Genomic DNA, 17,500 nt, shown 5'->3' on the forward strand with positions numbered 1-17,500 from the left:
CTGCGCTGAGTGCTTCCAGAGGGCCAGTTCTCCATCCCGCTGCCTGGCCTGTGTGTGTGTGAGCGGCTCAGAGACACAGCCGCAGCGGACAGACAGAGAGGGGTCTCATGGAGCTTGTCAAAGCGGCAGTGTTTTATTTGTCTTTTCGTTCACAATGCACTTTAGGACTTCAATAAGATGTATGTGTGTTTTAAGATAATCAGTTTTCTTCTTGCCTTCAACTTCTACGATTTGGTTCTGACTCAGGGTAAGTCCCGTTTTCTAGTTTTGCGCTCTTATTTCGCTCCATACTGTAATTGATCTACCTGTGTAGAAGTCCGTTTGGTGTGTTTCCAACAAACGTGATTATTTCGAAACGTGTGATGCAAACAACATGTAAGTTTCCTCCGGACAGATCACATCACATTGTGGCAAGCGAGTCAAGTTTTCAGTGCGCCGAGTTGTAACTTGTTGATTCTCAGCTGAGCTGCGATGGGAACAGCTGAAACCGTTACAGTACAATCTTTAACAAATTATATTTGAGCATAGGCTTACAATATGAACATGTTGAGGACTGATGAAAGGCTGTATCACACGTGATGAAGAATAGGCTACTTTAGACAGACCTTTCATGATCAGTTTAATACTGTTATTCGGAGCCTAATTCTTTTCCACATTCTGTCACGCGAAGTGAATGTGACCCCGGTGGCAGGACAGTCTCTCAGCAGGGTACAGTACTGTCCCCTGCTGAGAGACTGTCCTGCCACCCTGCTGAGCAGACTGTCCTGTATATATCCTGTATCTAGTATATAGTATATTATACTATATACTATATACAGGATATATACAGGACAGTCTCTCAGCAGGGTACAGTACTTTATACTATATAGATACAGGATATATACAGGACAGTCTCTCAGCAGGGTACAGTACTTTATACTATATAGATACAGGATATATACAGGACAGTCTCTCAGCAGGGTACAGTACTTTATACTATATAGATACAGGATATATACAGGACAGTCTCTCAGCAGGGTACAGTACTTTATACTATATAGATACAGGATATATACAGGACAGTCTCTCGGCAGAGTACAGTCCTACCTCATTGTACTGGTCTGGTTTAGATGAAGAATACAGAGTAGCGCACTTATCCCATGCTCACTCCAAATGCTACAGAATCCCGATACGTTTAAATGCAACAGGTACTGTCACCGGCATGCATGTTTTGTGTCCGTATGCAATCTTAAAGTTGTACTTCATCCCAAACCCGTCTGATAGATACAGGATAGATACAGGATAGATACAGGATAGATACATGATATATACATGATAGATACAGGATAGACACAGGATAGATACAGGATACAGGATAGATACAGGGGTAGATACAGGATAGATACAGGATAGATACAGGATAGATACAGGATAGATACATGATGGATACAGGATAGATACAGGATAGATACAGGATAGATACAGGATAGATACATGATAGATACAGGATAGATACAGGATACATGATAGATACAGGATAGATACAGGATAGATACATGATAGATACATGATAGATACAGGATGGATACAGGATAGATACATGATAGATACAGGATAGATACAGGATAGATACAGGATAGATACATGATAGATACAGGATAGATACAGGATACAGGATAGATACATGATAGATACAGGATAGATACAGGATAGATACAGGATAGATACAGGATAGATACAGGATATATACAGGATAGATACAGGATAGATACAGGATAGATACATGATAGATACAGGATAGATACAGGATAGATACAGGATAGATACAGGATAGATACAGGATAGATACAGGATAGATACAGGATAGATACATAATAGATACATGATAGATACAGGATAGATACAGGATAGATACAGGATAGATACAGGATAGATACAGGATAGATACAGGATAGATACAGGATAGATACAGGATAGATACATGATAGATACAGGATAGATACAGGATAGATACAGGATACAGGATAGATACATGATAGATACAGGATAGATACAGGATACAGGATAGATACAGGGTAGATACAGGATATATACAGGATAGATACAGGATAGATACAGGATATATACAGGATAGATACATGATAGATACAGGATATATACAGGATAGATACAGGATAGATACAGGATAGATACAGGATAGATACAGGATATATACAGGATAGATACATGATAGATACAGGATATATACAGGATAGATACAGGATAGATACAGGATAGATACAGGATAGATACAGGATATATACAGGATAGATACAGGATAGATACAGGATAGATACAGGATAGATACAGGATAGATACAGGATAGATACAGGATAGATACAGGATACAGGATAGATACAGGATAGATACAGGATAGATACAGGATAGATACAGGATAGATACAGGATACAGGATAGATACAGGATAGATACAGGATAGATACAGGATAGATACAGGATAGATACAGGATAGATACAGGATACAGGATAGATACATGATAGATACAGGATAGATACAGGATACAGGATAGATACAGGATACAGGATAGATACAGGGTAGATACAGGATAGATACAGGATAGATACAGGATAGATACAGGATAGATACAGGATAGATACATAATAGATACAGGATAGATACATAATAGATACAGGATAGATACAGGATAGATACAGTATAGATACAGGATAGATACAGGATAGATACAGGATATATACAGGATCAGCCTTCTGAACTTGTGAAAGTGCAACATGATGATAATCCACGTCTCACCTCCGTGTCACCAGTTAAACAAATAAAGATGTGTGTCGCGCTTTTACTATCGTTGTAAGACAACTGCCCTTGACTTTGCTTTCACATGCTAATGACCAGGTCAGTGGAGTGAGATCTTGTTGATATTTGTTACATGTTTTTTAAACATTTGGGCCCCAAATGTTTCGATGTAACACTTACCATGTAAAGTGAATTCGGCAAAAGCCTAGCAACGAACTCATTTGGCCGATATTAGGCTATGTGTCCACCTCTGTTGGAAGTCCTTCCTAGTTTCGGGGAGGGGGTTGGGGGGGGTTATAAGTGAACATCTGGCAGTGTGATGACTTTGATGTGTAGGAGAGAGCAGTGTGATGACTTCGATGTGGAGGAGAGAGCAGTGTGATGACTTTGATGTGTAGGAGAGAGCAGTGTGATGACTTTGATGTGTAGGAGAGAGCAGTGTGATCACTTTGATGTGTAGGAGAGAGCAGTGTGATGACTTTGATGTGTAGGAGAGAGCAGTGTGATGACTTTGATGTGCAGGAGAGAGCAGTGTGATGACTTTGATGTGTAGGAGAGAGCAGTGTGATGACTTTGATGTGTAGGAGAGAGCAGTGAGATGACTTTGATGTGTAGGAGAGAGCCTTGTGATGTCGCACATGCGCTCAGGATGTGGATTAGTTGGGGGTAAATATCTCAAGTTTCTGACACGAGACATCTGTCACACAGTGTGTAGCGGACATGAAAGACGCTTAGAACTTGAATTGTAACTTGGGGAACAATGACTGCCGCCCAGAATGATGAAAACGACACATACGTAGCACACACATAGTATAGGCATCTCCTTGGTGGAAAGTGATCGCGGCCTCTCCTCTCCGGGACATCTGGAGACGCCCTCCAGTCCCCGTCTTGTCTGGGCCATGTAGCGAGATAACGGTTCTCCCCCCATTGTCCCACTCCCTCCGTTATTTCGTGTGAAAATTCCACAACATTTTTTTCTCCGTAGTTTGCTGATAGTACCTCTCTCCCTTTTTTGTTTCTTTAATGTAGCAGACGTTTGAGGCTAGTCGTCGCAGTTTTCAGTGAATGCATCTGCAACCAATTTAAAGTCCTCAGTGTGGCTCAGGAACATGAGAGGAGAACTAGGAGTGAATGAATGGCAGTCTTCGCCTCAGCTGAAGTCTCTGTCTTGTCCAGCATGTGCTGAAGGCTGTTTGGCATGGTGGACGGGCATGTTTTTCAATCCCACAAACGTAGTTATTGTTTTGTTCTACAGTAAATGTAATACTGTATTTCTACATGCTTTGGCAAACTAGCGATTTTGCATTGAAATCCACATACCCCAGCTACGGTGTGAAACTAAACTGTTCGTAAACCACTTAAAATAAAAAAAAGCTTACAACCAACTGCCACGTTTTGGGATGGGTTGGTAAAGAGAAAAAGGTGTGTAATGTATTGGATATGCTTTATATGTGTTGTGCTGTATAATAACATCTTATGGTCATTGGTGAACTGTTTAATTATTATCCATGAGAATAAGAGATTCATCCTTTCTAATGCAGCATAAAACATTGCAAATCATATCTGGAAAAAACACACATTTGAACACCCTTTCAGATGATGCCAAATCAATAGCAGGTGATGGTTGGATATTTCAAACAACTGCTTTAAACAGTGTAGGCCTACAGCAGCAAAAGTTAACAGAATTATTAGCCTAGATTTTCTAGGCTACATGAAAAGTTAACAGAATTATATTATTAATGATCAGATTCCAATTCAGGATACTAAAATATTGTTAACAGGTAGGGCTGGGTATCGCCACTGATTTCCCAAAACGATTCGATTCCGATTCACAGCTCGATTCACAGCCCGATTCGATTCGATTCACGATTCGATTCGATTCGATTCGATTCCGATTCGATCTAGTTACAATATACATTTTTGGCTTGAATATGAAAGAGATTCTCTGAACTAATGCTAAATGGTTCAAGGAACCCTATAACATGTAGCATTGTTAAACATATCAATGAATTGACTCCAAAGCAGTTACATGAATGTACTTTTTATTTACATATGACTTTGCTTTTGTCCAGCTCATCTCTATCGTCACATTTTTAAAATCCAAAATGCACCCAGACATCTGACTTTAAGCCTGGTGGTGACTTGAGTGTCCCTGCCATCGCCATGTTTTTAGATTTTAGTGTTGAGACCTCACGTTGCGTGAGATATGATAAATTATTGTAGCGCGAGATCTGGCCACGAGATCTCGTTGCGGGTTGAAGCTGCAAGCAAAAAAAAAAAAAAAAAAAAAAAAAAAATCGATCTCGGAATTTATGAATCGATAATCGCTCATTTTAATGAAGATCGATTCAGAATCGGGAAATCGATTTTTTGAACCCAGCCCTATTAACAGGGATAAAGGTAATAAACATTGCATGGTATGCATTAACATCAATGGTGTTTTATTTCTGTTCAGCAGATCTGAGAACAGTTTTCAGGTTGTTAGATTACGAAGAACAGTGCTCTGGTACTATGTATGCATGTTTATATTGAAGTTGGTACATTTAGGGCTAGCATAAATGTCAACATAGCTGAAATTACAACTTAGGCCTATACTGTTTTCTTCACTTTACCTTTGCAAGTAAATTGGACTTTGCAGCCCTGCTCCATCTCTGTGCTGTAGGTTCTACAGTACAGCTTCAGATGGAGGTGAGATGTTCGTGTGAAAAGGTTCAGTCGCCTCTTTTGACACCATCCCTCAAAGGGTGAAGGTGGGGGGCATCAGAAGGGGGGGTCTTATGTTCTAGAGGAGGACGTTATCTTCGTTTGATCCCTCGCCAAAAATAGACAAGCAGGTTCCATCCCCTCTACTCTCCCTCCTCCCTCAACCCTCCCTCCTTCTCGCCTCCCCTCCTCTCCCTCACTCAACCTGGACATATGCAATTCATTATGTTTGTTCATTTATTTTACCCAGCCTCCCTCCCACCTCAGATGCATTTACCCAGTGTAGAGTTGTAGGACAGGTCGGTTCTGTGTCTCTTTTGATTTTCATAATTGAATATGAAAAGAGGAGTTGGTCAACTCCTTCCATCTGCCCAGTGATGGTGTTCAGGTGTTCAAGGGTTTGGAAAAAATGTGCAGCAGGACTCTATGTGCGCACATAGCTACACACCTGGTCAGCACATGGACGTGCTGGTCACTGGCTGTTTTTACGTAACCATAATCACTGAAACACACACAGACACACACACACACATACACACACACGCACACACACACACACACACACACACACACACACACACACACACACACACACACACACACTGTCCTCATGTGTAATGTTAGAATAGTCTCAACACAACATAGTTTGGACACATGTGTTGTATGCCGACACTGAAAGTCATACGTACATACAAAGAATTGTGTTAGTGTTTCCAAAAGAGAAATCCCCATTGGTGGTTTATGACTGAAACATTGTAACTAGTGAGTTTATAATTATTGTATTACATGCCATTTAGCTGACACTTTTAATCAAAGCAGTTGACATTGCAGTGAGACATTCAGTATTAGGAAACTAAACACCATGTGGACATAGAAGCATGCAGTCCTGCACACCTGACGCTGGCATATATATGGACCAGGCAGGAGTCCAACCCACAACCTAAGCACTGTTATAAGCACTGTTATATATAAGCACTGTTATAAGCACTGTTATATATAAGCACTGTTATATATAAGCACTGTTATATATAAGCACTGTTATAAGCACTGTTATATATAAGCACTGGTATATATGAGCACTGTTATAAGCACTGTTATAAGCACTGTTATATATAAGCACTGTTATAAGAACTGTTATATATGAGCACTGTTATAAGCACTGTTATATATAAGCACTGTTATAAGCACTGTTATAAGCACTGTTATATATAAGCACTGTTATAAGCACTGTTATATATAAGCACTGTTATAAGCACTGTTATATATGAGCACTGTTATAAGCACTGTTATATATAAGCACTGTTATAAGCACTGTTATAAGCACTGTTATATATAAGCACTGTTATAAGCACTGTTATATATAAGCACTGTTATAAGCACTGTTATATATGAGCACTGTTATAAGCACTGTTATATAAGCACTGTTATAAGCACTGTTATAAGCACTGTTATAAGCACTGTTATAAGCACTGTTATATATAAGCACTGTTATATATAAGCACTGTTATATATAAGCACTGTTATAAGCACTGTTATATATAAGCACTGTTATATATAAGCACTGTTATATATAAGCACTGTTATATATAAGCACTGTTATAAGCACTGTTATATATGAGCACTGTTATAAGCACTGTTATATATAAGCACTGTTATAAGCACTGTTATAAGCACTGTTATATATAAGCACTGTTATAAGCACTGTTATATATAAGCACTGTTATAAGCACTGTTATATATAAGCACTGTTATATATAAGCACTGTTATATATAAGCACTGTTATATATAAGCACTGTTAGCAACCATCTACCAACTGAGCCACAGAGAACCAGTGTGAGGTAGATCAGTGTGAGGTTGGTCAGTGTGAGGTTGACCAGTGTGAGGTTGACCAGTGTGAGGTTGGTCAGTGTGAGGTAGATCAGCCCTGTCACCAATGAGTCTAGAATGTCAGCCCTGTCACCAATGAGTCTAGAATGTTTATTTAGCAGACGCCTTATTCCAAAGCGACTTACAATCAACACATGTGACTAAGTTGTGTTGTTGTTGACTATGTTCTCTCAGGTCCTCTTATGAGGCCCTCACAGATGTTGCTGTTTAACCACAGCTGGATGGAGATATTGGAGATATTAGATGGAGATATTAGATGGAGATATTAGATGGAGATATTAGCCGTGGCTGAGCCTTTATGTCACAGCATGAATTCACACTTCATTCTTCTTCTATTTCTCTGGAACGTAGTCTAAAGACATGTTTGAAGTTGATGTTTGGGGAGCTTTTATAGACCTGTGAAAATTATTTGTTGCTTTTGAAGTATCAACACCCCCAAGTAGGCTACATTATCTTCTTTTGCAGTTGTCTTAGATCTCACAGGATACAGACATAAACCTTTGTAAAATGATTTGCAAGCGTGGTTAAGAAAGACACTGAGTGTTGGTTTTTTAATTTCTGTTTGTCTATCTGCCCTTCCAGTTATTCCAGCATAGAGACCTCAGTGGAGAGTCCACAAAACATATTTATCAATAGAATAAACTTAATAAAGTTATCTCAACAATAAATAAATACAATTATTCTTTAGATGAGGTCTTTAAGATTGAAATAACAATGTTGTTCTATTTTCATTCACACTTTTCTGCTCTTTGAGGCCAGCGATAAGTTGGATCAGAGTCTGCTGCTCCTGTACATAAACATCATACAAGGCATATATCTTTAATCATGAGCTAGTATACAGGAACAGCTTTTCTTCATAGTAAGTCTATGTCTAGTTTAGTCTATAAGTCTCTCTCCCTCCCTTTAAAACACGTTGATCCTGTGATGCCTCCCTGCATATGTCAGATTGCTATTAATTAATGCACAGGAAATGACCTTTGACCTGGATGCATTAAACTCTCCCCTAGAGGGTCCAGCCTGCCACGAAGGAATGTTGGGAAGCTGCTCCACAGTTAGACAAGAATCCTTTACTATTCAGCATTGTGTGTGTGTGTGTGTGTGTGTGTGTGTGTGTGTGTGTGTGGGTGGGTGTGTGTCTGTGTCTGTGTCTGTGTCTGTGTCGTCATGACAGACAAAGCTTATGTTATGAAACAGAACATTAGAGGTTCCACAGAGACAGACATGTTGATGTTATTTAATTTTTTGTATCTTTGTTTGTCACGTTATTGGCATATCCAGTTCTGTGAAGGATTTCTGAGACGGTTTCTTGTTTGTAGTCTTAAGTAATGAAACCGGGCCAGAGAGCCGACCTCACTAGAGCGTCCGCACAGGAAGCGGACTGGCAGGAAACACGGAGCAGTGTTTTTTGGTCCGCATTGAAATTCCACTCCTCACTGGCGGCTAGCTGCGCTCACAACACTGCTATTTCCAGATTGTTTGTCATAGCATAAATATCCCTCCATTTTCTCCCTGTTTGAACACGGCCTTGTGTTTAGTGGCCTAAAATGGGAAACAGCCCTCGACGTTCCTCAGGATTGCAGTGACCAGAAAATACAGGCCTGCTAGCCAGTGTAAACACGCTCTAACTGCAAAGCCTTTAGTAGTCGCCTTGTCAAAGCCTCCAAGATACAGTCAAGCAATTAGAGAAAACAGCTGAGTTGAACAGCCAAAGCAATGGGCCGGTCAGTAGGCCTCGCTAGATAAAGACAAGATGCCTGTTACCACGGCTGCCATACGTGCAGGATCTAACAGATCTGTGGTGTGGACGCCGCAGAGGGGCTTACCCCACCACACAGCCCACACAGCTACTGAGACCACTTAGTATGGAGACCTGGGGGAGTAGAACCACAGAGGCAAAGAGTCGGGCAAATCTCTTGTCCCTCCTAAGACCTCTTCATCTCCTCTGCCCCCCTGTACAGTTTCTCTACTGGAAATAGTGAAAAATACTGGAGGAAAAAAAAACGTAATAACAAATTCTCCCTTCTTCTAGCATGATGACTCCAACGGCCCCAGGCCCGAGCAGAGATTACCTTTTCTTGCGAAGACGGATGGATAGATGACTCTCTTACTTAGACAAATGGATTTGTTGTAAGACGGTTTTCATAAAAGCGTCTGCTAAATGCCAAAAATGAAAATGTCAATGCAAACTTGGTCTTCATATTCGGAGTTGGAATCGCCATCATGCTGGTATCAAAAATGTCAAGACTGTACTTTCTAGTTAAATGCAACAGTACACCTATAGCTACAGTACACAAACATATCTCCCAACTGCTTCAGAGATCACTGATGTGAACCTCCACAACTTAAATATGGCTGTTCCAAGTTTGTAATGTTGTGTTTCTCTCATCCAACTTGACGTCCTTTCCGAGGAGTGTGTTTATCACGTCTCAGACATACAGTATGTGATTCAGACATACAGTATGTGATTCAGACATACAGTATGTGATTCAGACATACAGTTTGTGATTCAGAGCTGTTTCAAAATGATTTTGGGTCACCAGCAGTTTTGTTTTTGTCTCCTGAGAAGAATTTGATAATGTACTATTGTATTTCTAGTTTCACTACCCTCACCCCTCCCCTCCCCTCTCCCCTCCTCTCCTCTCCCCTCCTCTCCTCTCCTCTCCCCTCCTCTCCCCTCCTCTCCTCTCCTCTGCTCTCCTCTCCCCCCTCCTCTCCCCTCCTCTCCTCTCCTCTTCTCTCCCCTCCTCTTCTCTCCTCTCCTCTCCTCTCCCCTCCTCTCCTCTCCCCTCCGCTCCTCTCCCCTCCTCTCCCCTCCTCTCCTCTCCTCTCCCCTCCTCTCCCCTCCTCTCCTCTCCCCTCCTCTCCTCTCCTCTCCCCTCCGCTCCTCTCCCCTCCCCTCCTCTCCCCTCCTCTCCTCTCCTCTCCCCTCCCCTCCTCTCCTCTCCCCTCCTCTCCTCTCCTCTCCCCTCCTCTCCTCTCCCCTCCTCTCCCCTCCTCTCCTCTCCTCTCCCCTCCTCTCCTCTCCCCTCCTCTCTTCTCCTCTCCTCTCCCCTCCCCTTCTCTCCCCTCCTCTCCTCTCCTCTCCTCCCCTCTCCTCTCCTCTCCTCTCCTCTCCCCTCCTCTTCTCTCCCCTCCTCTCTCCTCGCCTCCCCTCCTCTCCTCTCCTCTCCTCTCCCCTCCTCTTCTCTCCCCTCCTCTCCTCTCCTCTCCTCTCCTGCCATGTATTTGTTGTTAGTCGTCAGTCTGTACATTGTACACTTGGAATGTGAGGCCGCATCTGCTAAGTGCAGTGAGCTCTCTGATGTGACGTCCAGTCATACGGAGGAGGATGTGTCTCTCTATGTGCCCAGGCTACATGGGGAGGAGAGGGAGGGGCCTGCTGAGGGGGAGGGGCCTGCTGAGAGGGAGCGGCCTGCTGTGGCAGATGTCCCAGTCTGCTGATGAAAAGACTTTCAGAATGATTGATTTCCTCCCTCTGTGAGTGTCATGTGGGCATCACAGGAAGAAGTGGGCTGATTTGTTGTTTGTCCCCCACACACACACTGACACACACCCTGACACACACACACACACACCCTGACACACACACACCCTGACACACACACCCTGACACACACACCGTGACACACACACACCCTGACACACACACACACACACCCTGACACACACACACACACCCTGACACACACACACCCTGACACACACACCCTGACACACACACCCTGACACACACACACCCTGACACACACACCCTGACACACACACACCCTGACACACACACCCTGACACACACACACACACACACCCTGACACAAACACACCCTGACACACACACACCCTGACACAAACACCCTGACACACACACCCTGACACACACACACACACACACACACCCTGACACAAACACACCCTGACACACACACACCCTGACACAAACACCCTGACACACACACCCTGATACACACACACCCTGACACACACACACACCCTGACACACACACCCTGACACACACACACCCTGACACACACACACCCTGACACACACACACACACACCCTGACACACACACCCTGACACACACACACCCTGACACACACACACCCTGACACACACACACACACACACACCCTGACACACACACCCTGACACACACACACCCTGACACACACACACCCTGACACACACACCCTGACACACACACACCCTGACACACACACACCCTGACACACACACCCTGACACACACACACACCCTGACACACACACACCCTGACACACACACTCTGACACACACACCCTGACACACACACCCTGACACACACACCCTGACACACACACCCTAACACACACACACCCTAACACACACACACCCTGACACACACACACCCTGACACACACACCGTGACACACACACACCCTGACACACACACACACACACACACACACACACACACACACACACACACACACACAGACACACACACACCCTGACACACACACCCTGACACTTTTGAGTTATATTTATATTTCAAGATTAATGTTTATTCTATGTTTTTGGTTATTTATGTTATGAATAATGTTTTGTTTTTATGTTTTTGGTTATAGAATTATGAGTGTTTTTATTGGTAATTGATAGTCAGGTGGTGAGGAGACAGCAGAGGCCCAGATGTGTTAGACAGTTAGCTGCACCTGGGTCAAGGGGAAACAGGTTAGTTGGGAAAAACATTATTTTGACCACGTTCACACTTTCCTTTAGTCCCATACCTTACCTCTGCTTTATACCGTCTGCTTTATACCGTCTGCTTTATTACCTTTCATTTCGTTGGATTCATTGGATTACTTTTGATTATGCACAATACATCTTTTTTTTATTTTTTACAACTTACAAGGCCAGTGTGGCAGCGTTCTTATCCAGCCTGCCCCACTAGAAGGGTGGTCATGTGCATGGTGGAGGTGGTGGTGCAGCCATGGTGTTTCCCACTCAGCCCCATGATGGGCAGACATGTGTTCCTGCCTGCCAGTCTGAATGGATCATCCCCAGACCCCAGACCCCAGACCTCAGACTGACATACTGACATACTGACCATCCGTCTGGGTAGAGAGAGAGGTGTGTGTGTGTGTGTGTGTGTGTGTGTGTGTGTGTGTGTGTGTGTGTGTATATGTGTGTGTGTGTGTGTGTATGTGTGTGTGTGATGGTCATTGTTCCTCCTGCCCTGTCCTTTTCACCCCCTTCCCCTTCCCCGCCTCCATGGCCCATCTGCTCCCCCTGCTCACCTGGCCATGTGGCCCCCCTGTTGGTGTCACATCTGCCTGCCAGCTGTCTGCTCCCTGCCCCCCCCCCCCCAGCCCCGGCCCCCCCCAGCCCCTGTCTGCTCCCTTCCCCCCCCAGCCCAGCCTCACCCCCAGCCCCTGGCCTGGCCTGGCACACACACACATACACACACACATACACACACACATACGTACACACACACACACACACACACACACACACATGAATGAATTAATGAATGGTCTTTATTGTCATTGCTACAGTACAGGTACCAAACAACGACATTTAGGAGGGGTGGCTCCCCTGGTGTTAGGAAAGAAGAAAAAAAACTTAAAAAAAAACAGAAGAAGGGAAGGAGCTGGTTTACATAAATAAAGGCTATGTACACTATCCACTATACTATACTGTACAGATAGACGACTAGGGTTGTCATATTGCACATAGTGTTATTGCACATTTATTTAAAGTGTCGCAGTTTGCAGGCTTGAAATTTACATATTTGTGCCTCAGCACTACACCTGATTTTTTCAGTCCAGCAGCTGCCATCAATCCGTCCAGACTGTCCAGGGCCCAGAACCTAGGTCTTTGCTGTGTTCAGGGCCTGGATGGCCCTGGGGTAGAAGCTGTTCTTCAGTCTGTTTGTCCTTGCGGCCATGGTCCTGTACCGCCTTTTCGAGGGCAGCCGGGTAAAGTGTTCGTACCCAGGGTGGGTTGGGTCCCTGGAGATCTTGGAGGCCTTCCTGAGACAGCGTGTGTTGTACAGCTCTTCCAGAGAGGGGAGATACACACATACACGCATACAGACACACACACACACACACACACACACACACACACACACATACACGCATACAGACTCACACACACACAATATTGTGTGTAGTCATACAGTTGTACTCTATCTGGTGTATGTTGTGTATTAGTGTCTAGGTCAAGTGTGTGTGGTGTGTCTTAGTCTCTAGGTCAGCGGTTCCCAACCTTTTAGGACTCACGGCCCACTTTACAGATATGTCCAGTATTCGCGGCCCACTCAGCAGCGCACGAGCGCTCAAAACAACGACGTAATTTGCTGCTCTAGGTCAAGTGTGCATGGTGTGTCTTAGTCTCTAGGTCAAGTGTGTATGGTGTGTCTTAGTCTCTAGGTCAAGTGTGTATGATGTGTCTTAAGGCCGATTTAAACTTCTGTGTCGAATTTACGCACGTCTACGCCGTAGCCTACGTAAGGGGTCTCCAAGTTTATAGTTCTGAGTTCTAGTTCTACGTTCTACGCGGACCGCGTCGCGTTGGTCGGTGTACTCATAGCGGCATAGAAAAATATGCTTTTCTTATTCTATCTCGTTAACGGTACATGACTAAGACTCCATTCAAAGTTCAGTGTGTTCAGCATGCTATTCTGGTCATTGAGAATTTTAGTTTGGAATTCTAACCCATTGTGACGCGGAGATATTCGGCCGTAAGTGACGGGTCCCTCCCACCCCCCCCCGCAGCTGCTCGCAGCACCGCTTCTTGGTTGACGACTCCCGTTGACAGCGGGGGGAGAGACAAGTTCTACCCGGGAATTCGCTCCGCGCTGTGTCGATCGTGATAGGAGTGTCGTATCGACACCATTCAAATGGTTTCGGATTCCCTGTCCTCTCCCCTATCCGGACACGTTTGAATTGTTATCCTAACCTACGGTAAACCACAGTTATTTACCCGCAAAGGGTGCCTCCGGGTTGTGCCTGACGCTTCCATAGGGCGCTCTACTCAAAGCGGCATAATAGCGTTTTTTTTTTTATGCTTGTTGTAAATAAAAGTTCTATGATGCATTGAAATGACATTAAACTAAGATAATACGATGGCTAACATAATTTTTCAAATCTTTATTAATAAGTAATTACAGAAAAAGTAAATAACATTTCTGTCATGGCTTCCGCATTTTGGCCGACGAGAGAGTCGGAATCTTGTCGGAATCATGTGCCACCAAGCGGACCAATCACAGAGCTTACGGTTGCGTAGAAACTGACGCGTACTTACATTTTTGGAGATGTGCGCGTCAACCCTCTCCGTAGGCAACGCAAGGCCACGTAGCCTACGGCATAGATTTTACGCAGAAGGCCTTTAGTCTCTAGGTCAAGTGTGTATGGTGTGTCTTAGTCTCTAGGTCAAGTGTGTGTGGTTCTGTCTGTTTCGGGCCCCTGTCTCTAGACCTTTCCTGTGTAGAGTGTGTATGATGTGTAGTTGTGGTTGTGTAGAGTGTGTATGATGTGTAGTTGTGGTTGTGTACTAGTGTAGTAGTGTGTGCTGGGCTGCTGGCCCTGTGTCTCAGTCTCTGCTGCTCATTAGCAGCTGTGTACAGCTCTGTCTGTCTGTCTGTCTCCCAGGCTCTGTCTGTCTGTCTGTCTCCCAGGCTCTGTCTGTATGTCTGTCTGTCTCCCAGGCTCTGTCTGTCTGTCTCCCAGGCTCTGTCTCCCAGGCTCTGTCTGTCTGTCTGTCTCCCAGGCTCTGTCTGTCTGTCTGTCTGTCTCCCAGGCTCTGTCTGTCTGTCTGTCTCCCAGGCTCTGTCTCCCAGGCTCTGTCTGTCTGTCTCCCAGGCTCTGTCTGTCTGTCTGTCTGTCTCCCAGGCTCTGTCTCCCTGCTGTACATTAATGAAGAGCTCAGCCCTCAGCCAGGACCTGTGATTGTGTCTCTCACAGCCTCTCAGTGGGACACGGCCTGCCTCACTGGGCAATTGGTTCCTCCTCCTCTTCTATACAATGTAAACCTCATTACCGCTCTTCCCCCAGTCTGACAGCCAGACCAGCAGAGACATAATGGCCGCTCTTCCCCCAGTCTGACAGCCAGACCAGCAGAGACATAATGGCCGCTCTTCCCCCAGTCTGACAGCCAGACCAGCAGAGACATAATGGCCACAGTGTTTGTTTTAGTTTTTTTTAATATCTATATAAACTGTGACTGTGACTGTGTAATACACAATTACAGGTCCTGGCTGCGGCAAAAAAACACACAAAACAACAACAACAAAAAACAGCATAAACAGAGCAACTAGTGCACGTTGCCATGGCTTTTATCAACTGCCCCTTGGCAACGGTAATTTGTTTGGCCTGGGGTGAGTGTCTCACGTTCCTCTCTCTGGGGCCGCGGTACAAAGGAGGCAGGCGGAGGGCCGCAGGCTCGGGGAAGCTGCCGGCTGCAGGCTGGGGGCTGAATGGTCCGCTGCACCGCCAACTGTGTCATTAAAATCTCAGCTTGTTAAGAGGCAGGTTAGGGGATGGCGGACGCCGCAAACAAAAAAGGCTGCTGGACTCTGCAGTTGCTACTGCGCTCGGACTGCTGGCTAATGTGGCTAATGTGGCTAATGTGGCTAACACACTTTTAACGAAAGGTGCGTCACACACATGCCTCACCCCTTTGCCTATCCTGGCCTATCCTGGCCTAGTCTGGTCTGGCCTGTCTGTGGTGGAATGTCACTGCTCTGACTCTTAGTCTTGTCTGCTTTGAACAGTCACAGAACAGTCACGTTGTGTACTGTACACATTGTGTATCTCCCTCTCTCTCTCTCCCTCTCTCTCTCTCTTTCTCTCTCTCTCTCTCTCTCTGACCAGAGAGACACTCTAACACTCAGAGCCAGGGGCCTGAGGCCTGCTCTTCCTCACACGTAGGGCGTCAGAGCCAGAGAGAGTCAGAGGAGTCCAGAGGCTGTTGTGGCGGCCGTGGAAGAGGCGGGGGCCACAGGGTTCCACGGCCCCATCTTGTAACCCCCTCCTCTCCTCTCCTCCCCACCACCCCTCTGTCTGGTTCTCGTCTGCGTTTGATCAGCTTTGCTGAGGGCTGTCAACGTGCCGGTCCTTTTAAGTCTTTTTTGGCCTTAATTCCTGCCAGAATGTTCTCCTTAAACTGATCTCTCTGGACATCAAAAAAAAGCTTTTTGCTGGGGCCTTTTTCACACACTCAGACACGGGGGCAGGGCCCGGCCTTCCCTTGTGAAGGTAGTTTGAGAGCAGGCCGGTAGGTGGGGTTTGGGGTGAGTGAGGGTGTGTGTGTGTGTGTGTGTGTGTGTGTGTGTGTGTGTATGGGTGTGTGGGATGCTGGTTGGTTTGCATGGGAGGGGGACATTAAGGAGGGGTGGGGGTGGAGTGGGTGTGTGTACTAAAAGAGAGAGGATGGGGGAGGGTGGGGGGTGGGTGAGGGGGGCTGCAGAGGGGAATTCCTTTGATGTGGCTTGTGGGTGGCATTATTACTATTCCTCTGAACACAGGGACACAGTAGCAGAGGCTAGCTCAAAGTGCTAGCACATGTTGCTGGGAGAGAGACAAACACAAAGAGAGGGAGAGAAAGAGAGGGATTGGAGCGAGGTGAGGCAGAGAGACACAGAGGTAGAGGGCTCAGAGGAAGGACCAGGCGAGGTCTGGACCTGGGTCACTTCAAGGAGCCTAATGGGCTTGAATAGGCAGCTAGGTCTGCTGCAGAGGAGGGCAGGGTTACGCAGTAGAACATCTCTCCCTCCTTCCCCTGGTCAGTCTCTAATGACAGACCAGATACAACTGTACCATCACGTCTCTCTGGACTGTACTGCACTTTCTATTGCCTTCATTAAATAGAGGTGAGCCCCTCTATCTATATTTAGGGTTAGGGTTGGGGTTAGTGTGTGTGTGTGTGTGTGTGTGTGTGTGTGTGTGTGTGTGTGTGTGTGTGTGTAAATAGCTTTCTCTGAAAAGAAACTATAAGGTGAGGCGTCTGTTTGCTGTGTAATAAACCAGCAGGCTTCTGGGAAGGCGTAGTTGTGTGTGTGTGTGTGTGTGTGTCTTCTGGGAAGGCTTGGTAGTGATGCGGTCTGGCACCATCTCGTCCTCTGCGGTGTTCCATGGT

General features: G+C 45.3%; 1 protein-coding gene across 1 annotated transcript in view; it reads left to right on the top strand.

Moving 5' to 3' along the window:
* Positions 1 to 177: 177 nt before the first annotated feature.
* The window catches only part of reck (reversion-inducing-cysteine-rich protein with kazal motifs), a gene marked incomplete at both ends in the record, with an annotated part of 72,986 nt that continues 55,663 nt past the window's right edge, over positions 178 to 17,500 (top strand). The window contains one exon of the mRNA XM_080544372.1: positions 178 to 247. Coding sequence (XP_080400498.1) covers positions 178 to 247 — 70 coding nt within the window. The remainder of the gene's footprint in view (positions 248 to 17,500) is intronic.

This window comes from Nansenia antarctica (assembly GCF_963989245.1).
Source record: "Nansenia antarctica genome assembly, chromosome: 13".
Taxonomy (NCBI): domain Eukaryota; kingdom Metazoa; phylum Chordata; class Actinopteri; order Argentiniformes; family Microstomatidae; genus Nansenia; species Nansenia antarctica.